This window comes from Chaetodon auriga, chromosome 15 (assembly GCF_051107435.1).
Source record: "Chaetodon auriga isolate fChaAug3 chromosome 15, fChaAug3.hap1, whole genome shotgun sequence".
NCBI classification, from domain to species: domain Eukaryota; kingdom Metazoa; phylum Chordata; class Actinopteri; order Chaetodontiformes; family Chaetodontidae; genus Chaetodon; species Chaetodon auriga.
The window spans coordinates 21063036-21089820 of record NC_135088.1 but is presented as its reverse complement, the minus strand read 5'-3'; the positions used below and the strand labels follow the sequence as shown (position 1 = coordinate 21089820).

The following is a 26785-nucleotide window of genomic DNA, read 5'->3' as shown; positions in this document are numbered from 1 at the left end:
GTCTCTCCTCACTCCCCAGCCCCACACTTCAAAAAACACACACACACACACATATAAGCCTTACAGTAGCGCAGGAGTCTCTGAAACACTGCCACCTCCTATAAGTTGCTCTCTTCCCCTCTCAGTCTCCAGTAATAGCGTTTGATTACTGCAGTCAGACCTGACAAGCTCAAAGCCCAAGCCACACGCGCTTTTAAGTAAAGGATCTTTTCACATGTCTCTGTCTCTGACACACGGGTTGCTGTTTTCTAAATATAGTCCGCTTTCTCCCAGATTTGCTCGACTTTATTCAGGTCAGGTTATTTACTGTACCAAGTTCAACTGTGGTTTAGAAATGAGCAATACAGATGCTTATTCAGCTGCAGTGACCTCTTTGCATATCATCTGTGCCAAAGCCAGACATGTGAATAGATCATTTGCTCACATGAGCCCTCATGAGATATAGTTTTTTTTTTCTGTCCAAAAAAAAAAAAAAAGAAAAAGCTTTTATTTAACTCATTCTGGTAAACTTTGCAAAGGAACCCTAATATTGCTGCAGTGTTGGCTCAACCAGACTGATCTCATGTAAGAACAAGACTTAGTTGTAGGTCGGTTTTGCTCGTGTGGATCTTTGGCAAGTTGCCCTCAAGCCGCTGGTAAGATATTATCCACAGTCACCATATATTTTTGATATTGATTTCAAATGGGTCTGTGCCATGGCTTGTTGTTTCATCTCCTTTGTGTCTCCCTACTGTGTCCCTGACAGAAAAAGGGGTATGAACATTGGGTTTGATGTCCTCCTCACAAATAATTGCTGTGGCTGTTGTTTTGAGCTAAGACCTTCTAACTAAAAATTGGGGCTTATTCTTGCATCGGGCTCTGCTTATGGAGCAATGCAATTTTCAGGCAGTAGAGCTCACTCATATTTCACTATGTGGAACAAATCTGCCTGTAATGAATCTCCCAGGACACTGTGATGTCTCCACAACTGAGCCTGCTTTTTGGCTCCTCTGCGGGGGAGATCTATAGTGGGCCTTTTAATATTTCAACACACCCATCTCCCTGATATGAAAAACTAGATTTTTGTGTTTGATGGGAGAGATTTTTCAGCAAATAAACACAAGGTTCATTTGAGTTTGTGTCTTTTTTTCTATTCTGTATCAGTCCCGACTAATTTTAATCATATTGGTTTCGCTCTGTGTAAAAACAGCCTTATTAGCCAAGGTGTCACACTAACAAACATAATATCCCGAGGTGGGGCTAAACATGGCGAGGGATTGGAATAGCAGCAAGACTCCGGTTAGTACACACACCCGACTCTCCTCAGTGCCACAGCTCCCAAGCCCTGCCACTGCCGGGCAGCAGACCTGTCTAATCTTATTCTTAGCCCCAGAACTTCATGTCTCTGTGCGAAAGCCCCTTAACGCTAATTGAGGAGGCTGCTCATGGCTCACGTCGCTCATGCAGCCTCTGAGGGGGTGTGTACATGTCACCGTCTGTCTTTATGTGTGTGTATGTGTGAAGGTGAGACATGCTGAGCAGTAAACCAGTCAGAACCAGTACTTGGCCACTCCGGCCAGTGCTGTGTGTGTTTTTTTTTTTGGGTGATAGGGAGCCACAACAGTGCCTTTAGCAGATGGTTTCCAGCAGGCCTGCGTATGACATGTGATAACATTACAGTTCTGAAAGGTCAGGCATGAAGAGAACCAGTAGGAGGGCTAGGCCAGTCTCAGAGTGTCCAAACCTCCAAAACAGTCATCAGCACACAGTATTATGCAGTGTATATGCCTTATGTTCAAAAGAGAAAGCCTTTTATGGATTTTCAAACACCCAGTATTGAACACATTGCTAACAAGGCAATGCAAATATTTACTGTATTACTTGAACCTCGGTGGCCTGAGTCCCAGTCGCAGGCAGGGTGCCGCAATGTTTGTATGCAGATAAAACCCTTCTTTGTGTTTTTACAGTAGACTACGCTCAGCTCTAATGCAAGAGCAGAGTTTGACAGTGCAGAGCCGGACTTCGGACCGTGGTGTTTTCTTTGAAAAATCAAAGGTCCTCATTGGGACGCAGCAGGTCATCATCAACCTGTCAAAACACTGGTTCTGAGGCCCCACCCCCTCTGTTGGTCAGAGAACACTTGATTGGCCAGTAAGCCGATGCTCATCCTTGGAACAGAGGCTGGGATATTTGTTTTGAAGCTACAGGTCACTCTGTGCCAATAGCTCAGAGCAGAGCACGGAGAAAAAACAGTGTGGAATTTCCTTGTACGTAAACAACACTTCTGGAGTGGATGGACATCTCATTGCGCAGGTGTATTCTACAAAGCCCCCCTCCTCCCCAATCACCACCACTTTCTTGAAATGGCATGGGGCTTGTGCAAGGAGGAGAAGGAGGAGGTGGTTTAAAAATAAATCTGCGCAGGCCGGTCAGACATTTTGAAATTCTGTTTCTATCTCAGTCTGATAGAGAGGTTAAAGATACAGCATCCTGATAAATCTCTTCCCACCAGGGGGAACAGATAAGAAGTGGCGTAGATTGAATAAAAGAGCTGAGGAGAAAGGGGGAGGATAGGTGGGGGGAGGGGATGGGGGGAGAGGGGGAGGAGGAGGGCTGAGGGCTGAGATGTCTATCAGGCCGCGTGAAGGGTTTTTTTTTTTTTTTTTTTTGTCTTGCAGATCCAGTTCAAGGGCGCCTGCAGGCGAGGCAGCTCTCGCTCTTGCCGTGCCAACGCTGCTGCTCAAGGTCATATGAGCCAGCCCTGTGACATTAAAGAGGAACAGGAAAGGGGAACGGCGAGGGGGGGGGGGGGGGGGGGGCAGAAACCGTCAACCACAGACATGCACACACACAGTCACACAGAACTAAGTTATAAGGGAAAAGTAGCCTTTAACTCCTTGAATCTTTCCTGTGACTTTCTGCACCAGTGTCTGGGTCTACAGTGGATTTTGTTAGGCCAAGAGCTTTTTAAGGGCAGTAATGAGAGTGTCTTATTCTCTCTGCACAGAGCCAAGAGATGCTTGGCTAACTGCTTTGTAGTTGCCAGCCACACATAGAAGGAGCATTTGTGTGTGTGTGTGTGTGTGTGTGTGTGTGTGTGTGTGTGTGTGTGAGTGAGTGAGTGAAAGAGAGAGAGAGAGAGCGAGGGGGAAAGATGGAAGAGAGAAGAGTCACAGTGATAAACCTCAGGGGAGGGAGGTAGAGAAGAGAAAAAAGGTCTTAAAGTTATTTAAAGGGACAGCGGACCAGTGGCAGTCACTTCCAAATGCTCTTCAGTTGAGGGCTGAGACTAAAGTATGTTTTTAGCTGAAGTGAATTTCACCTTTTTTGACCAATAAGCCTTCACTCCAAAGAGCACACACTGCTGTACAGGCAAAATGTAGTGCATCAGCAGGTGGTTTCAAATAGAAAGTGGAGTTGTTGCCACAGGGGCAGGCATTAAATGTTTGGATGTTGTTGCTTATTGTATGTCACACTGATTGGCAGCTGCAGGTAAACGGCTGCAATGTGATACTGGTTTCACAGTATTCCATGGGACGAAAATTAGTGTTCATCATTCAATTTACATTTGCTTATCTGTGGTCTTGAATTCAACCAATGTAAGTGTTCTAAAAAAAAAAAAAAAGTAATTTTTTTCATTGCTTTAAGGGTCATTGTAACTAATAATGATAATTGTGTGATACTGTGAAACCGTGATATTTTCTGAGATGATTATTGTACTGCGAATATCTGATACTGTTGCAACCCTGATGTCAAGCCTATGCAATCCTGCACACCCAGTGGGTTCCTGAAGTGCTCATTTGAACTTCAAATGAACTGCTTTTAGATCAGTGTTCCCTGTGAGTCAGAAATGTACTTAAGGTGAAGTCAGAGGGGATGCAAAGAAGTGACTACAGGCCTTTTAAACGGAGGACACTTTGATATTTTGACATGTCACAGTAGGAAAAGAACAGTTGTAAATGATAAAATGAATGATGGCTGAGTTCCATTTAGCTGATTCGGTGTCAGGGTCCTGGTATTGTGCATGCTGGCTCACTGTCATGCTGTCATACTTTACTGATGCTTGAATAGGACACAGCCATTGGTAATGGTATTGGCAATACCCGCAATTATAATTATACTGCGATGGTGTCTTTTTGATTGATGCGTGATTAAAAAAAAGACAATGATGAAATTAATGATACAGAATGTGTAATAGCCTTGGATGGCTGTTAATGTAGTGTTTGTGTGGGAAGCTCAGGATATCATGAAATGAGATGCGTGTTGTGGTAGGAAAAAGTCACATATCTGTTGCTTGTGTGTGAGTTGAAGCTAAAATCATTTTTTTATAAGCACTTGTTTCTCTCACTCATTTTGTGACAGGTGAGTTAGTTGTGATGACCCCTATCATATTTTATTTATTTATTGGTTTATTTGTCTGCAGGGTGTGGATTTATAATTATTCCTTTTAGTGCAAGTTTGCAAAAAGGCTCTTTAAGCCTCCACACCAGCGAGACATTATGTTTTCTGGTTGTCCGTACGTCCCATTCTCGTGAATGTGATATCTCAGGAATGCCTGCTTGAGGGAAGGATGTCAGATTTCACACAAATATACACTTTATTAGATTTTGGTGGTCAAAGGTCACTGTGACCACACAACACATTTTTGGCCATAACTCAAGAATTCATACAAAAATTCTGACAAATTTTCACACAGATGTCACATATGAAACTGATCAATTGATGATATTTTATATCCAAAAGGTCAAAGGTCACTTTCAGTGTGACTGGGAAACTGTTCTGATTGTATAGATCGTGTGTGCTTAGGTGCTAGGTTGAAGATGTGTATGAAGCATCCATGTTTTACAGTTTGTAGCTACTTTACATCAACATCCACATTTGAAGCATTGTAGTTCCACCACAAGCTCATTGGTTCTGCTGGTATTGAGCTTCAGGTGATTGTTGTTGCACCATGTGATGAAGCTCTCTGTCAGTCTGCTGGGCTGCTCTGGGAAAATCGTCTCTAAGTGAAGACAGCATGTTTCTCAGTGGAAATGGAATAATTCACTGGAATCATACATGTCAGCATAGTGAGAACTTTGGAGGCACTCGTGGTGGAGGCATACGACCACATGGCAGTAATTCTCGTTTTCATCTGTAGTACATGGACAGATAAACAAAGTCAACTTCAATATTGCTAATGCAATATTTTTTTTTCAAACTAACTTCATCAGTAAAAGTCATACTTGTGTTTGTTGTTTTAATATCATGGTAATAAAAGGGAGCTCATCATTGCATATCAACCAAGTATACTGAGAGTATAGATAATAGGGTGTCATATACTGTATCCATGGGCTGACTTGCTCGTCCGCTTTTTGTTTACATTGTAGTCATGTGTCTGTCGGTCAATCGGGTATCAGCTTGCAGTGCCCATTACGCTGTGACTGCACAGTGAGAACAATGTGTTGTCCTATGACAGCACACAGCTGTTCAGAACTGTGTTGCACTGCATCATCAGAGTGGTGTAGTGTGTTTAGAGACCGGGGTTCTGCCTGGGGACCGTAGTTCGAGTCCCTGGTTTTGGCAGCACGGTGTATGTTGTCCTGAACTGTCTTCAAGAGAAACACTGGATCACTACCAGCTCCAGTCCAGGGGCTCAGTTATGTAGCTGACCCTGACCTCTGACCTCCCTGTGACAGGGAAGGTGAAAAGGATTTCCCTCAATAAAGCACTGCATTATTAACAGAATCCAATTATCTTATGTAGCTGTAATTTAGCCTTGAGAATATATTATTCCCCCAGACTAGTGCAGTTTTTATTATCCACAGCCAGGAATGTAAAATAACTCCTCATCTATGATTTTATACCAAATATACAATGAGTTGGAAAAGAAGCACAAGGTGAAAGTAATTGGGATGATTTTTGGACAGAGATAAGGCTATGTTTTCTGGAACAGAACTAATAGCCTTACTATCATCTAAATTTCCTTGTAGATGTAAAAGTACAGGCAGACATTGTATGAGTCCCCAAAGTCAGTCAGGCCGCTAATGGAGCTGCTTCAGGCTATGCATCAATATGACATCACAGATTACAATCTTCAGACTTTGGGAGCACTTTAGGTACTTTCAGTGCTGGAAGAACGGCGCAAGAACTGGCCGACAAAACACTGAGTCATTATAATAACAATCACAGAGATGGGTGGAGTCGCACGGCAGTACAGACTAACAGAAATTACTTAGGTATTCCCACAGGGACTCGTGGGGCTTGATAGGGATTTTACAGTCACCTTCATGAACTTAATAGTATGTCTTATCTCATACAGTATAACCGTATTCCTTTCCCTGTCGCGTTGTTCCAAAGTATAGGAGTATGATTGGACTGTGGTAGGTTTTTTGCTTTTTATCAGTCACATTAAGTTGCAGCACAGATATCATTTACATTTATTTCACAAAATGCCATTGAAATTCTCTCCAGCACGGAGTCTTCCTGAGTACCAGTGGAGCTGCAGTAAAATAGATGGTGTATAAGTTCATGTATTGACTTTTTATATCTTAGAGAGACCAAACTGGTATTAACACACCATTAAACTCCCAGTAAGACAGCAGACAAGCAGACAAAATGTCAAAGTAACAGAGCATTATAGGGATTAGAGACTGTAATGAATGAATTTCAAATTGCAATCCTTTATACTGTACTTGCTACTGAAAAAAGTAATCACGTCACTGTAATGTGTTATGCATGTTACTGCCCAACTATGCTAGTAAACAGTAAAGGGGTTTCTACTTTGCCACAGAAAACAGATAGAAAATGAGTGTTGCTACCTTAGAAAAAGTCACTTCCAGTGATGAATAATAAATTGACATTCAAATTGCAGCAGAGGGTCCATTCTGTGGAGTGTTGCTCAGGGGATTTCAGTGTTTATCCCTGTAGCATGCTCTAACTTTATTAATGTAACAGGGCCTGCATAGCCCTCCCTTCCATTTTCTATGTGTGTCGGCTGACCGTCTAGCAGCGAGGACGGGTTTACCCCAGACACCTGTAGCCAAGTAAAATCTTCCCCTTGGGGTAGAGGAACATATGTATCCACCCTGTGTGACATCTAGCCTAAGTCTCTATGAACTGTACTTTCTACTCAGACAGGATTTACAGGATAAGTGTCCCTCGCACTTGTGACGCAATCCTTTTGAACACTAACCACTCAAAGCTGGATTTGAAGCTCCGCTGAACCCTGATGAACTTTAACATTTAAAGTGGAACTAAGCAAGAAAAGGGTGTAGAAAGAGTTTCCTCACAGCAGCTAAAACCCTGCTGTGCGTCACCCAGCCCCCGGGGTGTTCGATCACACCTGTTCATCACCCAGCTGGCACAGGACCATTTTGACTCTTTCTTTTGATTAAACGAAAAAGCATTTAGGCTAAACAATCAATAGGTACAGGCTTGAGTCCTGGATTGCTCTAGCATAAATCTTCCTGGTGCCTGATGTGGACTTGTCTCTGTATCATTTTTGCTGATTAGTTTTCCCATTACTCAAAACAGATGTGTTTGCTAGTGATGAATGACCCAATTATGGGATATTTGTCACCCATTTGATATCTGCTGCTTGTCTGGGACCGTAAAGACTTTCAGTGTGGTGCTCTTCCTCCAGTCCACAGTCCGCTGCGAGGACATGTTGACCTGGCCTTTGGATTTGTTTAAATGATCAACTGACCGTGAGACAGAGCCTTCCCTGTGGTGTTTGTCTGTCCCAAGGAGCACCCGGTCATTTCTCCCCGATCGTCTCATCAATCTTGTGTTTATAGACAAGAGAGGTACTCAACAGAATACTCAGCACTCATGTCATTTTGAGATAAGGATACTTGGCCTGTCATAAAATTTCATTTAACTACTGTATCGTCAAAAGTCTGCGCACCCTGCTGCCCCTCCTGTTGACATGCCTCAGATTGTAGTCATACATGTCTAAACTGTAGTTGACCCCCCAACTGCTCCACACGCGCACACACACACACCAAAACAACACACAAACACACACAGCTGAAAGGATTCATGTACACCCCCCCACCTCCCACCCCCCCACCCCCGTCTGTGGACAGTAGGCTGATTCTGCAGCCTCCCTCCATCCCTCCCTCTCTTTTTCTCTCCTGCTCTGCTGTGCTGAGCTGTGTGTGTGTGTGCGTGGGTGTGTGTGTGTGTGTGTGTGTGTGTGTGTGTGTGTGTGTGTGTGTGTGTGACAGCTGCCTAATTGGGCATTCTCCCCTCGTCGGAGCGCCTGCCTCTCCTCTCTCTCCTCCAGCCTGGGCCGGGGCTGCTGACGAATGGCAGCGGATTACAGATGAGGACACGGTGACCCGCCTGACCTTGCTGCACAGCCGCGGGGGAGGGAGAGGGGAGGAGGGGAGACAGAGCAAGAGGGGTGGGGCGGACAGGGTGCTAGGACTGCAGAGGGGCGGAGTGGGGGGGGGGGGGTTGGCGGCGGGCATAGGTGGGGGGGGGGGGGCAAGTGGCGTCAGGTCAGCGGAGGATGAGGTCACACGAAGGTGGGCGAGATATTGGGATGGGGGTTGAGGGGGTGTTTGCCAGGTGGCCGGGCGGGCAAGCGGGTGATCAGGCGGATGACAAGAGTGTCACATGACAGTACCCCCCTCCCTCCTCCACCCGTGTCAGTATGTCAAGGGCACGAGCCCCCGCTGGCAACCGCCACTGCGGCATTTTCCCCCACTTTTATTTATATATTTATTTCCTCTCTTCCCCTTCCCCTCCTCTTCTTCTTCTCCTCTCTTTTTTACTTTTTTATGTGTTTTATGTGTCTATCAGATGAGCAGCTTCTATATGACTGCTGGCTTGCCTCCACACGCCCCCGGGCCGCGATGTGGTCGGTCAAAAGGAGGCGGCAGATCCTTGAGTGTGGAGAATTTTAATTTCTGTGCGCGGTGTAGATATTTCCATGCCCCCGCCCCCAACCCCCCACCTTCCTGCTGTGTGTGTTAGACTGCCAAGGTGAGGTTGTGTCCTCTTGTTAAGAGCGATTAATGGCACTCGTTATGTACATAATGAAATATCCCTGCTGATGCATAGGGTGGCGTTGTCTCTCTCTCCCTCTGTCTCTCTCTCCCACACACACAGACACACACACACACACTTCTATTGCCTGTGTATATGTGTGTGCACTGTAACATTGAGGATGCTTTGTTACAGCCTCCAGGCAACTCTGGTATGTGTTTGATACGGTGTAGAGACCCCCCCTTGTAAGCCATCTCTCCAAATGAAAAACGAACGGGAATTAAGGCCCTGTCAATTCACAGTCGAGTTTGTTCCTCTTTTTCGCTTTAGATGCGCACAACACTGCAGCTCCCTGCGTGACATGTGTTCTGAGAGATAGAGATGGGTGGCTCACCACGAGTCCCGTTTTGACTGGCGGAGTAAATTTAGATCTAATCTTCTTGTGTGTGTTCTTTTATAGCCCAAGAATGTTCACCTAACATCAGCTTTTAAGTTGACCTTGTTGTGTTGTTTGCTCGTCTGAGGCTTGTGTGAGTATGTGTGTGTTTCTAGGACGAGACGCTGCTGGCTTCCCCATAGGTTTTTATTTTGACCTCGTGTGTGTTTGCTTGTGCGTGTGTGTGCGCGCGCTAACACCATTCAGTGCCTGAGTCAAGCTGTGCAAGCTCTTTTAATCCCACGCCCCGGTGCACGTAGGCTTGATTAGTGGCAGCAGTTATCTGTGCAGAAGACAGCCTGCCCTCCTTTAGCATTTGGTCAGGTCTGGGGCACTGGGGGGTGTCAAGTCATGAGAAAGGTGAACGAGGAAGGAGAAAGGCAGAGGGGGCGGTGGCGGAGGGATGGCGAGAATGAGGGAAGAAGGGGAGGGCTGAAAGCTGATTAGTATTCTAAAGGAGCACTCCTGCCAGTAGAGCAAATTGATTACTGCACTTTACCTGTATCAGCCTCCACAGCTAAGGATGACAAGGTACAGGAGCGTGATGTGTGTCTGCGTTCACCTCCCAACCACAAAAGAAGAGGTGTGTTAGTGTTTGGCTCAGTGTGGATTTTGTGTTACTTTGCTGAGAACTTTTTACTACGCTTACCACTGGATAGTTGTCTTCTCCGTCCTCTCCATCTCCTTCATTACAGTGAAATAATAGGCCGTTGCAGTTGGGTGCTGGCCTTGTCTATCTCTCTCTGTCTGATTTAATAGTCAATGACTGACTGAGGGAAGACAGACTCATTTCCTGCAAGCCTTGGCCCTGCGCTTGTCTGCATTTAGGCTGACAGTTCTCTTGGTTTCAGTAAAGGCGGCCTGATCATTTTTCAAGCAACACAAAACCTTGAGAAAAGTGATTTTTTTTGTTTGTTTGTTTGTTTGTCGGCTCAGTCATAATTTCCATCATCACACTGTTCATTTAGAGACATGGGTTCAGTTCTGGTGTTCAGGCTCCAGAGCGTGGCTGGTTACATTCTAGCTACTCAGTCAGGGACTGATTACACCTAGGCTGCCAGGTGAAAGCAGTAAGCTTGGATACAGTACTTCTTATCATCTGCACCTCTACTTTTGTCGTGGGTGACTGAACGAGTTATGTAAAGGAAGACTAAAGCATTGTTTTTTCAGCCCAGAACATGTTTCACTGTAATTTACAATCACACTGATTAGCTCAGCTCATCAGTTGTGTGCACTGTGTGTAAGGGTTTTGCATTTTGGTACCTAAGTCCAACCAAACTGCCACTGAAATGGAAAAATAATAAGTCATAAGTCTTAAAAAAAAAAAGGTCAATATTGACCTTTGGTTTCACACAGGACTCAAACCCATTTATCCACCATGACCTCATCCCTAATATGAGCGACATTATTGCTCTTTATACGACATCACCTGTGGCTGCTGTAAATAGCCAAATAGCTGCCATGTGACTATTCTCACCCACTCCCTCCTCTCACTCCCACCCGCTAACATACGCCTCAGTGGATGTACAGAGATGTTGCCAAAAACCATTTATAATATTCATTCAAGTAAGTTATTTGATTAGGATTTTTTCTCTTTTCCAAATTCTCTGCCCAATTAGACATAGCTGGCATAGACTAGAGAGGTATTAATGTAAAGAACTGGGAGAAACCTGATACATTTCTTAGGTCGTATTTTGTGAATTGTTGTCAGAATGAGTCTCTGATCAAAACAGCTCATCCACAAATACCACACAAACAAAGAAACCTCAGACAGGACCTCTCATCTTTGTGTTGCAGTGCTCAAGTGAACCATGTTGTATTTAGTAAGCAGTGCAGACCACTGTGTGTGAGCTTTTAAAGAATTAATGGTGAGGCGAATATTTTTTTTTTCTTCTGTGGCTCAAGTGGACATCAAGAAAAGCACTTTCAGCATTAAAGAGAGTTTGTTTGAAAAGTCACACTTTAACTTCTCGCTTTTCTTTACATATTACATATCTAACTCGGGGTGTCCCAAGCACACAAACATAACTGTCCTTCATATTAGCAGTGTTTCTTTTATCTTTTAGAGATGGAAATTGCAGAGGACCTTCTCATGTCATGCTACTCTGATTCTTGTGATACAGATTTTGAATGAAGCATTTCAATTGCCAAATTTTAGAACTTTGTATTGCAATATTTTTGTACTTGCAGTTAATGCAATTAAGCAGTTAGTAGAGTTGACCCATACTCTTATTGATATGCAGTAAAATGTTTCAAAGGAGAGGAAGCATGTGTTCAAACTTTTATGGCAGATAGACATGTTTTCAGAGTCAGTTTGCAGTAACATGACAGGTTCTCTCCCAACTTTTTGATCTTTGTGAAAAATGTGTTTTGTTCTGTGTTTTGCCTGAAATCAGGGACTTGTACCATCTACTTAGATAGCTGAGGTTGCCTGTGGAAAGCCTACACTTGGGTCTCCTCCAGGTTGTGTAACAACAAGGTGCAGGGTGGTACAAGGTCCTGTGGAGTGGTAGGATGGCAATCATATTGTTGCTTGTTTTATCATTGTTTCCTAAAAGCCCATGTGTTTTAGCAAAGTACAATTAGCAGCAGTTTTCCTGGCACTGTTGCTCTTACAGGAGCATACATTTCATCCTCAAAGAGTTAGAGTTTAAAGTTATTAATTTATTAATCCTGAATTAGTGAATAGATTGTTTGTCTTGATGTTTGTGCCATCCACACCGTGTGGCTGGCATCATGTCCGGTATACTGTATATTTTGGTGTAGTTGGATAATGACTTTGATTACCAGTTCACCTTAGAGGTGTGTGGACAAGCCTTTGCCACCCTCGCCTGATTGCCAGGTTACAAAGGGAGACTGTCAGAAATATTTAGAGAGAAGCTGTTTTTGTTACTTGCATCATCTATTGCTCAGTGAGCCCTGGGTCGTGCATCAGGGGCAGGTGTAGGACTAAACTTATTGAAGTCTCCTGTTCATTGGCATTTACTCAGCTCTGCCCTGCCAACTGGATTTGTGCTGCTTGAGAGATTTTCTCTGAAAAGGTTACACATAATTGTTTTAAAGATTATTGGATGAAATGTATCCAGGGTTTCTTTAATTGTGTAACTTTGAATAGGACTGTATTCCTGTGTTTTTGATGATTCTAATGGAAAGTGCCTTCACAACCCATTGTACCTTGTAATATCATTCTCCAGTCTCACTCAGAGCATTAGGGTGATTTAAAAACTAGAAAGTAGGTCAATGGTAGCATTATGAAAGGCAAAATGATAGCAGAGATATGTCCTCTTCTTTTTTCTGTCACTTAGACCTCTGTCACACACTATATTACTCCAAACCATCCCAAATTACTCACAGTCGCAAGAAAAAGAAGCAGTACTCTTTTAACCCAATAAAGGCAGACATCTTGCTGACTCACAGCAATAGCCTTCTTAGGGCTGATGCCAAGGATATTATGGAAATGATTCATTAAAGGCCAAGGTTTTTTAGCTGGTTTTATCCAGCTTTCAGGGCAGCCTGACAGTGGGACATTTGATCTCAATTGCAAAGTGGCCCATTTCCCTCAGACAGCACCACTGCAGTCTGTTTCAAGAGCCGAGCTTTGCCTTTTGGCGTGCTGGCCATGGGGCAATCAGCTGTTCCTATTTCCAGCACCAGTGTTTACAAATGGAAAATGTGTGTTGTTTCGGGAGGGAAATGAGCACCATTTTGGACAGACAATGTAAGCAGAAGATTACCTCAGAGCCCAATAGAAATGAATCAGGTATAGATTGATGGCGGTCACGGCTCATTAAGAAGGAATGTGTGTGTGTTTAATTGATGCAGTAATTTTCAGCCACTCAGGAAATGGCCCTTGGGTGGGTCTTCCAAATGGCACACAAATATTTACTATCGACACAAACATTTTTGTAAGCACATCCATGCAAGCCTGGGTATGTAAGGTAAAGGGAAGGACTTTCCAGGTCTGTGATACAGTGCTGTGAAATCATCATTGCACTGGCTAGTTTGGCTGGGTCCTCTGCCAGTCAGCTGGGCTCTGAACCGTTTAGATGACTCATCAGTGTGCATGAATATCTCTATGCTCTCTCTCAACCCCAGGAACTCTTTGTACTGATGAGTGCAGATGAAGTTAAAATCCACCCCCGCACTCCTCATCCAAGGCCAGATGCAGGCCAAGAACTTTAGCGCTCCAGTCCCATTTTGTGCAAGTCTGAAATGTTAGCATTCAATCATCACACACTGTTCCTCAAATTCAAGTGCTCTTGAGTAGGATGATTTTTCCCAGTGGATTGCCTGTTCTACTTAACACAGGAGGTCTGGCTTTTCAGCATTTATGTATCACATTTCCTTTATGTGGGGTACATGCACGGGTTTCTGCATGCGCACATGGAGGCATGTGCGCTATGCGTGACTTGTTTGGTCAATGCATCCTAAGAAGTGGGTCAGAGTGCCCTAGTTCTCATTGTGTGGGCGTGCATGTGTCTGTGTATTGCATTTCAGTGTTATTTTGTCCTGATTGACTTATCTGCAAAAACATCTTCTTGCTCTAGCTCTCCTGCTGTTCAGTAGCATGTTATTCTCTTGTTTACCTCTCTCAAGGTGAACAAGAGGTTTTAATTCAACTTTCCTCTGGTGCACTCATTCGTTCACTTGTGGAAGGCATAGAACAACCACGTTTGGTCAGGTAGCTTATGTTTTGTCTTATTTAATCATGTCAGGCCATATTGAATTTACAAATAGCGGTCACGCCGCATGTGTAAGTGAGCTACCCTGTTGAGTGTGTGCAGCAGGGCTGGGCTGGAGATTACATGATATAATAGTGTTTAGGCATTGCCTCTCCTTTTAAATTCCTTTAACCTTGACTCCCCTTAAATGCAGGGAGAACACATCTGCCAGGCTGGTGTCAGACATTAGTAATACACACCGCTCAGGCAGCATTGTCACTTTTTATTAACGCCCAGAGCTTTGCATGGACACCAGCTGTTGCATCAAGTGGAAAAGCCTTGGCGACATGAATGACCTTGACTTTAACTGCCGCTCCTCTGGTTCTTCCCCTTTTTAATTCTTTTGTTTGGTCTCATACATTTTAAATGGCTTAAATGGATTACCATTCCTGACAATGAAGGTCATTTAGGAACTCACTTTTTTTTTTAGATTAATAAAAAAAGCTGTATTACCAGCAAGAGTGTTCATGCCTGCATGTCAGTGGGTGGCGGAGTGTAATCTTGAGGTCAGTGGAGGGAACGAAGGTCACCTTTGGAGATCTAATCTTTGACATCTGCATCGGCACATTTTTATGTCGGTCTACTGGCAATTCCACATGTTTTAGGAAGTGGCTGAGAGTGTAGTGACCTTTCCTGTTCCTGGTAAGAGGAGCGAAACGGAGAGAGAGAAATAGATGAAGAGCCCACCAGCCAGGGGATGATGAAGCTTTCACCCCTCCCCATCACTTGCCCTCCCTCTCACATGTATGTGGCGACTGTAGGGGTAAAAATCACTTTAGAATGGTGCCTGCTCTGTCATTGGCTGACATTGTCAAGGATAATGGATAATCACCACAGAAACCGTAGAGCAGCTCATTGGTGCTGTGGTGTCCCATAGTGGCGGAGGGGGGTGGAGGTCAGGCTTTTTGGGTGCCACCATCAATGAGATGACATGTTAACAGATGTGTAAGGTCATTTTCAATGTATACACCAGGGGAGATAATGTAATAGTAATGCACATCACACATTCTGAGAGAGGAAGGAGGAGGGCTGTATGCTTTAGGGGCTCAGTATAGAGGACAGCTTTCCCCATATTAAGGTCATTTATTTGTTAACAGAGCTCTGTCACTGAGGAGAACATATTTTTTCTTGCCCTTGCTGTTGCAGGGCTTTTTAACATTGGCTCTGTCATTACATGTATCTCAGGAGCCTGAAGGTCCCCACTTTGTTTAAAGAGTTATTTGTACTTAATGTGAGATAGTGAATGCAGTAGCTGTGTTGTACATAAACTATTATAGTGCAGTGTCACAGTGTCCCTGTGCTGGCTTGTCTGCTCTGTATTGAAGTTTCTTTGGGCAAAAACATAGGCAAGGTCAATCGTAATTCCAAAGGTTGACTGCCAGCAGCAGAGAGATTAACAGAATTTCCCATGTTGAAACCCTGTCAGTGTTTCTTTTCCATTTGCATTTTTCCTCTCACTCACTGGGGGGCTGTATCACGGCATGTTAGTTACTTTGCCATGCTATGTTGAACATAAACACTTGTATGTGTTTACAGTGGTGATCAAACGTGGTGTTACAGAACGTTCTATGATTATTGCGTTAAGATGGCTGCTGGGGAAATAGCTCTAATCCTGAGCATCTAAGATTAGCATGACAGCAGACGTCAGATGGCCCACTATGACCAGGTTGGCTTTTATTGTTGTCAGATTTAGGTCAACAGCTTAAAAACCGCCTTGAACTGTAATTGACACTGATGGGCCAAACTGTTATTCTATTCTACATAATGCCACACAGTCCAAAGAGTCTCATCAACCTGTGGACCTTTGGTTGTTAAGATTGCCAGCCCTTAATTGTTACTGCTACTCAGACTTAATTGTACACTGACCAACTTAAATCCAGCTTCTAATCCCAGCTCATTTCAAGGTGGCATTAAAAGTGCCACCTTGTTGGTCTTACTGTCATGACAACCTGTGGACCTTGGCCACAGGGATGGATTTCAGCCTGATTAGAAGCCTGCTGCCTTGTTGTTTTTGGCCCTTGCTACTGCTCTCTGTGAAGTATTTAGACTGGTGGCTGTGTGGGTTGCCATGGCCTTTCGTCATAATCAAGGGCTGCTGTCCTGTTGTATGACCTGCTATGTTGGTCCACTCAGCGGACACCAAAGGTGAGGACGGCATCGGGAAAGGACACGCACAGCAGCTGAGGCGAGGTGGAAACTCTGTATTAATTAACCTTTATGGGATGCGGCCAGGACTGTCGGAGGTGTCCTGTATCCACGGAAACCACGCTGACAGGGTTCAGAGCAGAGGTCTCCCAGGGCAGCACCACTGACACTGTCATGGCAACTGGCACAATGCTCACCTCAGTGTCACCAGTTCTGCCCTCCTGACAGTGGTGTGGTGTGACAGGTGCACCTGATCCTTAAACCACCCCCAACCCGCAATATACACACACACAAAAACACACTTGACACTCAAGAATAGCTTGTCTGTTAGCTATATCCTTGCTGTGGTTCTCCAATGCCTTTGTACTGTACCCATAAACACAACTCACATCACATCAAGCAAGTTAATGCTTTGCTCTTGTCTTCTGATTTAAAAACAATTCATGGTCAATAGAGCTATGCTTTATGAAGGAATAACAGCTGGCCAGGTGCTAATAAAGAGACTGAGTAGCCTCCAGAATGGTTTTCACTTAACTCTGTGTATGTGTGAGAGTATGCATGCGCATATGTATGTCTTCATGCCCATTTTCATGCTTGTGCCTTGGCATGAATGCTTAAATGCTAACTTGTATGCATGTGGGTGGGTGGCTCCCGCTTTAGGTAGACTGAGGGTTGTGTAGTGTGAGATGCTGCTCAAGTGCATAAGGAACAGGAGGTGTGTGTCGGGGGGGGATAATCCACTGAAATGACAGGCTGCATAAGAAATTATTCACAGCTCTCACAAGCCCCTTCACTTTTGAAAGACATCGCTGTGAGGGGCTTGCAGCTCAAGACCTGAATGTTTTCAAGGTAGTGGGCTTGAATTTTCAATTTGGATCCAATCAGGCCTAATCTACATTTGTCGTCTGTTCAGTGGCTGCAAGGGGAGAGTGCAGAGAGGAGAAGGAGCCGTGTGCAGTCAATCTGAAATGTTGCTAAGTAACAGAGATGGCAGATGAGGTGGTGAAATGAATGTGATATAGTGCTCTGCAAATCCCTGCTTCTCACACAATTTCTCCTTTTTCTCCTCTTTTTCTCCACCCAACCATCTCTTTCTCCACTCTTCCCTCTTTTCTCTCTCACTCACTGCCATAGGTCCCCCATGTGAGATCTGCAAAGCTGAAAGGCGCCACTGACAGAACCACATCCAGGCCTTAGGACAGACATCCAAACATCCACAGCCACGGAATGTGTCAACATCTTTGTGGTGAAATCCCGCTGACTCGTTGCTCGCTACTCACATAAGGCTGGAGCTGGGCCTTCTGGGATCCTACAGTGTTTAAAGGCACATAACAATGCCTGGGAGGCCCACCTGCCCCAGATTGCCTCCAACCATGGTTGCTGTTTCACCACAGTGCTGACTGTGCCCAATACAGAGAGGGATCACATCCAGGCAGTGCATCCTTCAGATCCCTGCAGACTCACTCTGTCCAATTCCCTGCCCTCTTTTTGGTATTTAGGAACTGCATGCCACTGTCAACCAGATGACCTAGTGGACATTTGTTTCCCAGTAGCAGTGCTGAACCATACGAGGGGATCCTAGTATTGAACATGACTCATGGGGAGGAGCCTGGCCCTGAGACACACAAGGATTCAGCTGTTCTAACTTATCTGGAAGGTTTACTGATGCATCCAGTGGTAGCCGGGCCTGGGGCCACGGCAAGCGGAAGGTCTGAGGCTGCCCACAGCAACCAGGAGCAGGGTGACAAGGTGGGCGGGCCCTTCCAACTGCCCAACCATGGCCCCACAGCTCCCAAGGCTGGAACCAACGGGCCCACACTAGGTTCTTCACAGCACCTGAAGAAGGCCCGCTTACTTCGCTCTGGAGCCTGGAATGATCCAGGGAACCAGCGGATGAGTTCACCCCCAATGGAGCTGAATGGCCAAGGGGGAGGCCTACAAAATGGAGCAGTAGAGGGATCTCCTCATGCAGGGGAGAGCACCCTTTTGGCTTCCCTGCTTCAGTCATTCAGCTCCAGGCTTCAGAGTGTGGCACTGTCTCAGCACTCAAATAAACCCCCCAGTGAGTGTTCCTCTCCCTCCAAGGCACCCCCTGCAGACAAAGAGCCACTTCCTGTGTATGGGACAGCCTCAAGCCGCTTGAAGGGCCTCATGCGGAAGAGCAAACTTCAGAATCACAGCAACACACCTTACAGTCGTCGGGGACACAGTCAGGACAGACCTCCAGAATCTCCTCGGTCAGCACACAGCGCCACACCTCCCTCTGCTCCAACAACTGCTGAATCAGTGTCCTGTGCAGAGCGTCTGAAGGCTGTGGCCAACATGGTGAAAATCCGTTCTAGTCCAGCACCTTCACCCAAACCCAGTGTGGCCTGCAGTCAACTGGCCCTGCTGCTGTCCAGTGAAGCCCATCTTCAGCAGTACTCCAGAGAGCATGCGCTCAAAGCCCAGCTTTCAGGAAGATCTGCCAGTGAGAGGCTAGCTGCCATGGCAAACCAGCAGCATAGCCAGGACAAAAGGCCACCTAGTGTGGGAGGGAGTCCGCCTGGAGCCCCAGACACACTAAGCTCCTTAACAACCCAAAATGGAATGACAACAACAACTACAACAACAACACTCCCTCGAACGGCCCTGTCCAGTCCACAGAGCCCCTCTTTGCTGCGTGGCCATAGCCAAAGCTCCCCACCCACTCCCCCACATCCTCCAAACCACACTCACAGCCAACCACCTAGGGAGAAGCGAGGCTTTGACTCACGTCCAACCCGCCCCCCCCAGACATGCAGCAGCTTGCTGCTGCTGCTACTCAACAACCACAACAACCAGAAGCAGCTGACCAAGAATGGACACCTGGAGGACAGCTGTGGCATTCTGCCACCCAGCGGCTCCTCGTCAGTTACATCGGACAGTGAGTGTTCTACCCAGGAGAGGAGCCTGACCAAGGACAGCAGTGATGCAGAGAGTTCCTACTCGAGTTGCTCCCCCATTGACCTGTCCATGAGAAGCCGGCCCAATACACAAGACACAGGGCCCAAAACTACCACCCCCCCTTCCACTTTCTCTTCCTTCTCCTCATCCACCTCTACCCTCTCTTCTTCCACCCCAGTGTTTTCCTCCACCCCAGTTGCATTCTCTCCTCAAGCTTCTGCTCAACCCTCCACAACAACCTTTTCATCAGCCTCTACTGTTGTCTCCTCTGTTTCCACTGCTGTTTGTTCATCGTCCTCATCCTCTATCTCCACATCCTCCCTGGACAAATTAACAGAATCTTTAATAAACAAGTGGAAGCCAGAGCCATCAGGATCAAAGGTGTCCAAGAACAGGGAGCATGAAATGAGCCCAGACCTAAAATCCCACCCTAAGGTTACACTTATGCAGCTTCTTCTTGAGCGCAGAAATAATGAGATGGTTAATAAAAGTGTAGGTAACCCAGATTTGCCACTTGATATAACTATGGCCACCATGTCTCGAGGCCAAACAAAGGGACTGGTGCCCTGGGAGGAGACCAGAACAAAAAGCCCCTTAGATAGACCTGTAGCCCCAGCCCAGCCCACATACTCTCTTAGTCGTGACCCTAGTAGCGCACTGTCCCCATACTCTTACCCTTCCCCCCATGTCCAGTCCAGCCCACTGGATTTGTGTAAGTCTAAGGCCTTCCCTGCTGAGAAGGCTTCAGAGCCTGCCTTCAGTGCCAGTAAACTGTTACAGAATCTGGCTCAGTGTGGCACAGCTTCGTCCTCCCCACCCATCCCCTCCAGCAAAGGGGTGGCTCAGGAGCTTGAAGCCAGCAGGCCCCTTGCCCTATTGGAAAGGCTCAATGCTCCAATCCATAGGACCACCACCACTCCTCTGTCTGACAGACCCTCGGGCAGTGGAACACCTTTCAGCCAGAAGGAAGCTTCCCCTCCTTCATCACAGATTGAGAACCTTTTAGAGAGGCGCACTGTGCTGCAGCTCCTTCTAGGAACAGGCTCGGCTAGTGCTACAGTCAGCCGCAGAGATAGGCCCAGTGGCAGTGGCACAAGGAGTGTGGAGGTAGCAGGAGTGTGCTATGAGAATAGCCCTGGTGCTTCTATCGTCTGTGACAGCTCCAATGGACCTCCTTTGGACATAAAGGTCAAAACGGAGATCACAGAGGAATTTGGTCTGTCCTCAGCCATGTCTGAGGACGCCAGTGGCAGAAAGAGGCCTAGTGGCTATGAGAAGACGAGCCCCCTCTCAGATTCTCAGCAGGACTTTAAAACAGAACCACGGCCTGCAGAGGTCATAGCAAAATATGGCCTCCTTAGCCAGTTGCTGAAACAACAGACTGCTACCTACTATACCAGGGCTGCTATGCAGGCAGAGTCACAGCCCAGACAGGTTAAAGAGGAACAAAGGGAGTACCCAAGCCCCAGTCCCAAGAAGAGACGCCTTTGCTCTGATCGGACTGAGAGTTTGAATCATATGAGTTCTCCCAGAGCAGTGGACAGTGGCGACACAAACATTTTTGCCTCTACTGCTGTTCAGGAAGAGCCTGACCGGCAGAGCAGTCTAAAGGAAGAGGAGGCTCCACCCAGGAGCCCACCCAGTGAAACAGTCACCAGAGAGAGTCGAGGCTTCAATGTTCTCAAACAGCTGCTACTCTCTGACAACTGCCTGAAGGAGCTGTCCCAGCAGCCCCGGGGAACACCCAGTCCTTCCGTCCTGCAAGCCAATGGCAAGGCCAATGGCAGCATTCTCACTCAGCCATCCCATAATCACAGCTTCCTCCACCTGCCCAGCTGGCACCCCCATGGTTCCCTCAACTCAGGGCTTCCGAGTAATCTCAGACCACTGCCCACCCCTCCTGCAGGTGACAGCCCTATCTGCACCCCCTGGAGCCGCCACCCAGCTCCATGGCCAGTCACTCAAAAACGGGACCCTCCTACTCTAGTCAAACAGGAGCCTGAGAGCCCTGTGCGATGGAGTAGTCAGGAGAATGAGGAGGAGGATGGCTGTGACTCAAACCTGGACTCTCCACGACTCTCACGTTCCAACCCCATCCTGTATTACATGTTGCAGAAGGGCAGCATTCAGCTGAGGAAGGAGGTGAGGGATCAGGCAGAGGGAACCCAGTCTGTGATCAGAGTTAAAGAAGAGCCAATCAGTGACATGCATGCCTATGAACACAGTCTGAGCTCCACCCCACAATCACCGACCCACAACGGCAAGCACAGCCATGAGAGCCAGCGGCTGAGCCAATCATCTGAATAGAAGTTGTATCAACTACAAAAAAATACAAAATGGAATTGAATTCATTGACTCTTTTCTTTTTCCTTTTTTAATGACTTGCCAAATTGGTTTGATGTGACAAATAACAAAGAATGAAAAAAACTTTTTTTAGGGGAATAGAGCAAGTTCAAATTCAAATGCACACTTGCATTGGTTTCTCAATTTTAAATAATGAGGTCATGGAATGGTACAAAACAGGCATATCTTAGCAAAATGTCAAATGGATTCAACCAAAACTACACAACTGTCACAAATTTGACCTTTCCCGTCAGTTATTATTATGCATTACATATTTGATTTAGTCAATTATGAAGTCCTTTACAATTTAGTCTTGGTTTACACTTATTATTTGCATCTAAATTGTACACATATCACTATTCCATGTCCTCTTTGTTGCCTGCCATAAAACATTTAGAAAGAACATTTCAGGCAATATTTATTATTGATGACTCCAAAAATGTTAGCGCTCAGTTCAGTGGACATTTATTTTCTCCATCAGAACATTTTCAGATAGACAAAGTCCCATCAATTTTAGATAAGATTCCAAATAAAGTCAGTCTAGGGCAGACACAGTGGTCTATTACAACCATGTACATGATGAATTCATTCAAAGGAGGACCTTGAAAACAATATTCACACTGCAATAGCTTCAGTGAGGATCCTACCATGATGAATGCTTTGTCTTGCTTTTCCTCAAGATTCATGGTGTAGTATGATTACCAGTGGAGTAAGAAAATATCAATGGGGGTTTGAATGGTCACAACTCATTGAATTACGCTTTTATTTGAATTGAACTTTTAAGGGCAATATCCGACAGTGCAAGCTCAGGGTGACGTGTTTGCAGTTTGTGCAGTTTTGAGCAGATGGATCAACAGAGCGTGTGTGGTGCTTACAGTTGAGCAACTGTATGTAAACAGGTTTCTAGAGCAACAGTTAAAAGGCTGCAGCGTCTGAGAAACGTTCCCTACCATCCTGGGTAAACCCACACTGCTTTTCTTAATGCACACAAATGCTCACATGTGAAGCACATGGCTTTTTCTTTTCATTTCATATAAAGGAGCACCCAGAGTTTGCACTATCGAAGCTGAGTCCTCGGTGTCCTTTTCAGAATAATTTAATGGCATGTAATAAAAAAATGTCAGTATTGTTATCTGTTGAGAATTTGACAGTTTGTGGATTTTTTTCATCATTTCTTAACTGTTGTGATTTATGAACACCTTTTATTTTTTGTGGCAATCTCAACTCATAAAATGTCAAAAGAATTGCATGATAATTAAGAGAAAACCACAGGTACATCTTTGTTTTCAAAGCAGCTGGATATGTGTACCTGCCCCCCAATAATCACCAAGACATGTTGGTGTCTTGAGGGATATCTGGTATCTAGCTCCTTATTTTGATTGTACTGTATTCTTTTCAGTTAGTTTCACACACTGCTTTATCCATTTAGTCTTGTGATCTTTTTAATACATATACTGATGAAGTACGTCTCTTCGATTAATACATTTTCACAATGGTTAAATATATTTGTGTACATAGTACTTTCAGTATGAAAGATGACTATTTTGTAATGTTTAAGAAAAGATATTACCCTAGTTTTTAATGCCCTGATATGTAAATATGAATTATATGCGTACAAGTGTACATACAAAGGCAGAGGATGCTATGCCCATCTTTTTTTGGTTGGTTTGTTCTTTGCATGTGTCTCTATGTGGTAAATGATAATCTATCCTGCGCTGTGTTGTGTAATAATGTCTGACTCTCCTCACTGCTGCCTGTTGCATGCAGACGCATGGGAACTACCTGTGTATCCCTACTGGTGATGGGGGAAAATGTCAAGTCTTAAAATAGGTCTTTTTTTTATCACAGAGAGAGGATCGTTTAGAATATGAACAGTCCCTAAATAACCGCAGACTGTTGAGCAAGTTGATTAAAATGTGTGGAAAAATAAACGTGCATTGAATATTTTTGTGATTTTCCTTTCTGTTACTGGTTAACAAAGCTCTGTGAAAGAGCTTGGGGCTATAGTGGGGGATTGACGTACAATCATAGATCTGCATTGTGCATCTAAGAAATACATTTGTAGCAGCAAATATAAAAAAAGGTGTTTCATTTTTTCATGTGAAAACCTGAAACATTATTTCATTTTTTATGTTTTCATTTTTGGTGTTCATTTGCACTGATATCTCAGAAATAAAGTACTAAAATGCATGACCTAGCATGAATGTGTTCCTCTTCTTCTAGTTTGTCACTCAGAAGTGTGTTTTTCTTCTGCATACGTTGGAGATGTGTGCCAGTATGTTATCTGGGGGGAACCCCCGTCTTTCAGGTGATTCATAAACCACATTGGTATTTCTTGAAATGATTTTAAACAACCATGTGTTTAATTGTTCACTTGTTCGACAACCATGTGCAGCCGAGGTTTAAATCATGTGAGTGGTCACTATTGCAGGACATGTGCCACCAAACATCCCAATATCTGACTTACCTCACAAAGATTATTATTGTTAAAAAAAAAAAAAAAAAAAAAAAAAAGGACATCAAAGCCAGACTGCACTTTGTGTAATCAAAGACTCTGGTCCATTGGAGTAGAGTGAGAGGATGTCCTGTATTTGCCCTAAAACTTCTGCTTCTGAGTTGGCTGCTGTTCACAACAGTGCTGAGTCTTAACAAAGGCAGGAAAGACACTGAAAGGAGGAGACATGGAGGTCACCAGATGTACACTGAATACTCAAGGATGTACCTTAAAAAATGGAACATGTACGTTTTATTTAGAACCCAAAATAGATCTCTTTGTACAGTCAATACAAAACCTTAATTCTTGTGTTCAGTCCAGACAGTTGTTCATTTTGGGATAATTTGCTTGACTTGAGAAAAACAGCCGTAGCGTGAGACTTCCTAAAGGTGAAGATGAGTTCAAGCTAAACTTCCCTTACTCTGGGTTTGGATATGAAGTCCAGTGGGTGAACAGACGGCTTTTTGTCTGCAGTGCACTTTTGAAATCGCAGCGCAGTTCCTCAGCCCTGACTTCCCTTTTATTTAATACTCCCCATGACTGACTGCACTCTCTTTAAACTCCCAGTAACCTTTCCCCTCCGTGAACTTCTCCATTTCAAGATTCTTATCAAGGCTGAACCACCAGTAACCTCTTGATTTCCTCCGATTGCTGAAGCAGCGGCAAACATAAAGGAGGGAGTCCCAAGTTTAAGCTGAGGTCGAGGTGTAAAACTTGACAATCGGCTGTTTGACTGTGGCTCTTTGATTTCCTGACCTCAGCATGAGGCCAAAAGGATGTTAGCGCTCCACATCAGGCCACCAATGACTCAATAGAGGCCAAGGACTCGGAAGTCCCACAACAGGCATTTCATAGTTATGAGGCCTCCAGAAACTATTTCCTGGCATTACAGATGCTTATTCTCTGACAAACAACTTAATGACTGCAACTTCTGTGCTTGGTCAAGGATTAATATACATGGGAACACATCAAGTTGTTAAAAACTACAATTGCACATAGATTTCAGTGTTAATGAGATACTGTCTTTGTCTGCACTTTGTTTATTCACATGGAGGTCATACCGAGCTAACACTTGTCAGTACTGTCATGGTGATTGGTGTGATGAATATGCTCACAGATGTTTGATCACCCTCTCCGCATACAAGTGTTTGAACTCTGAGCACGTAGTTTGACCTCACATGTTGTGTAAACACGCACACAAACGTAAAGTAATTAGCATTTTATGGGTCACATGACCCCATTTGGAGCGTCATAACGACAGACTATGTTCATAAAATGCTAAAACACCACAAAAAAAATATGTGTACTTTGAAGTAATGCTACTGCAGAGCCTGGATGAGTGTGAGCATATATGAGAGCTGTGCCTCAAGTCAGACAACAATAAAGAGGTTAAAGCAAACACCTGGGGAAACTCCTGCTCTGAGAAAGGAGGTCAGATTGGTTTATTTTCCCAACCTTATACCGGTTCCCCCAGTGGGGCCTTTGCTTTTGAAGATGTACCTCTTTGTGAAGTCTGTTCCTTAACCCCTGGGGTCACAACCTTTTGCCCCGCCCCCCCTGCCCTGACCTGGCTGATCCTGTTTCCCGGGACAGGATCAACTGTTGGCCTGCAGCTGTGGCACCCCTCCACCCACCACCCCACCCCCCACCCTCCCTCTCCCCACATACACACACAAACCACACACCACCAGCACCACCCACCTCCCCCCACCCCCTTCCCAGCACTACATTCAGGACATTCTAATGTTTTGTGTAAATATGACAAGTGGCAGCATGGCTTAAATCCTTTCTTTCCTTTATGCCTGATAGCCTGTTGACCCGTGTTGCTTCCCATGGCCTCCTATTCTCCATACATGAAGTGGTAATTAGTCATAAATGACTAATGACTACCTACTTCACCAATGACCCCACTGAGTGTAAAAGTGTTCAAGAATTTCCTAACTTTTTTAAAACTGCAAGATCAATGGCAGCTATTTTGTAAAGCTTCCTTATTGGTGGCCATGTGCAAGCATGTAAACAGACCCAATGTAATATTCATGATGAGTGAGAGTCCCTGTGGTCCGCAGTTCAGCCTGTCAGCTTGAGGGATCTTGGCTGACACTGAAAGAACATGGATGATATTTGCCATGTCGGATAAGCACAAGGGTAAATGTTTTACAAACTGGCTAGGGAGAACTAGCAATGTCAATCTCCTGTCTGCCAGAGTCTTGTACCTCTGCTGAGCTCTCCAGACGTGGAAGCATTCTCTTGTCATGTCTTTTTGCATATGTTTGTGCTCATACATCTGAAGTCCCTGCTATGGTCAGTGATGCTTTCAGAGGTGATTCATTTCACTCTTGGCATTAACTTATTTAAGTTTAGATCTAGAGAAAGCTATGTCAACAGTCATCTCACCAAATTTCATGTGAAAATTTTTATCTTTGAGAAATGCATTTACCACTAACTTCCTGTATGTTTCATCACAAATGATGACTCTGTGGTTGATCTGCAGGGTCATGAACTTTCCAAGTAAACATATCTGAAAATCCCCGGTAGAATGAGAAAGGGCAGTTCAGTGTCAACCAGTCTGGCTAAGACCAGCTTGGGATGTGAACTTTGTGCTGCGGGGGCTAAGGGCCATTTAGAACGAAGCATGCCAAATTTAACTCTGTTGAGTTTGTGCTCTGATGTTCCACTCAGTGTGAAGTCATACAGAAAAAAAATAATAGAGCTGCATCTGGCATTGAGAAGGGATTTAGTTACATCTGAAAAAGACTTCTAAGAGCT

General features: G+C 44.9%; 1 protein-coding gene across 2 annotated transcripts in view; it reads left to right on the top strand.

Moving 5' to 3' along the window:
* nrip1b (nuclear receptor interacting protein 1b) overlaps positions 1–23725 on the top strand; it is a 35597-nt gene extending 11872 nt beyond the window's left edge. For both annotated transcript variants that reach the window (XM_076749762.1, XM_076749763.1), the window contains one exon: positions 17392–23725. In XM_076749762.1, the coding sequence (XP_076605877.1) occupies positions 17848–21489 (3642 nt within the window). In that variant the 5' untranslated portion in view covers positions 17392–17847 and the 3' untranslated portion in view covers positions 21490–23725. The remainder of the gene's footprint in view (positions 1–17391) is intronic.
* Positions 23726–26785: the final 3060 nt, after the last annotated feature.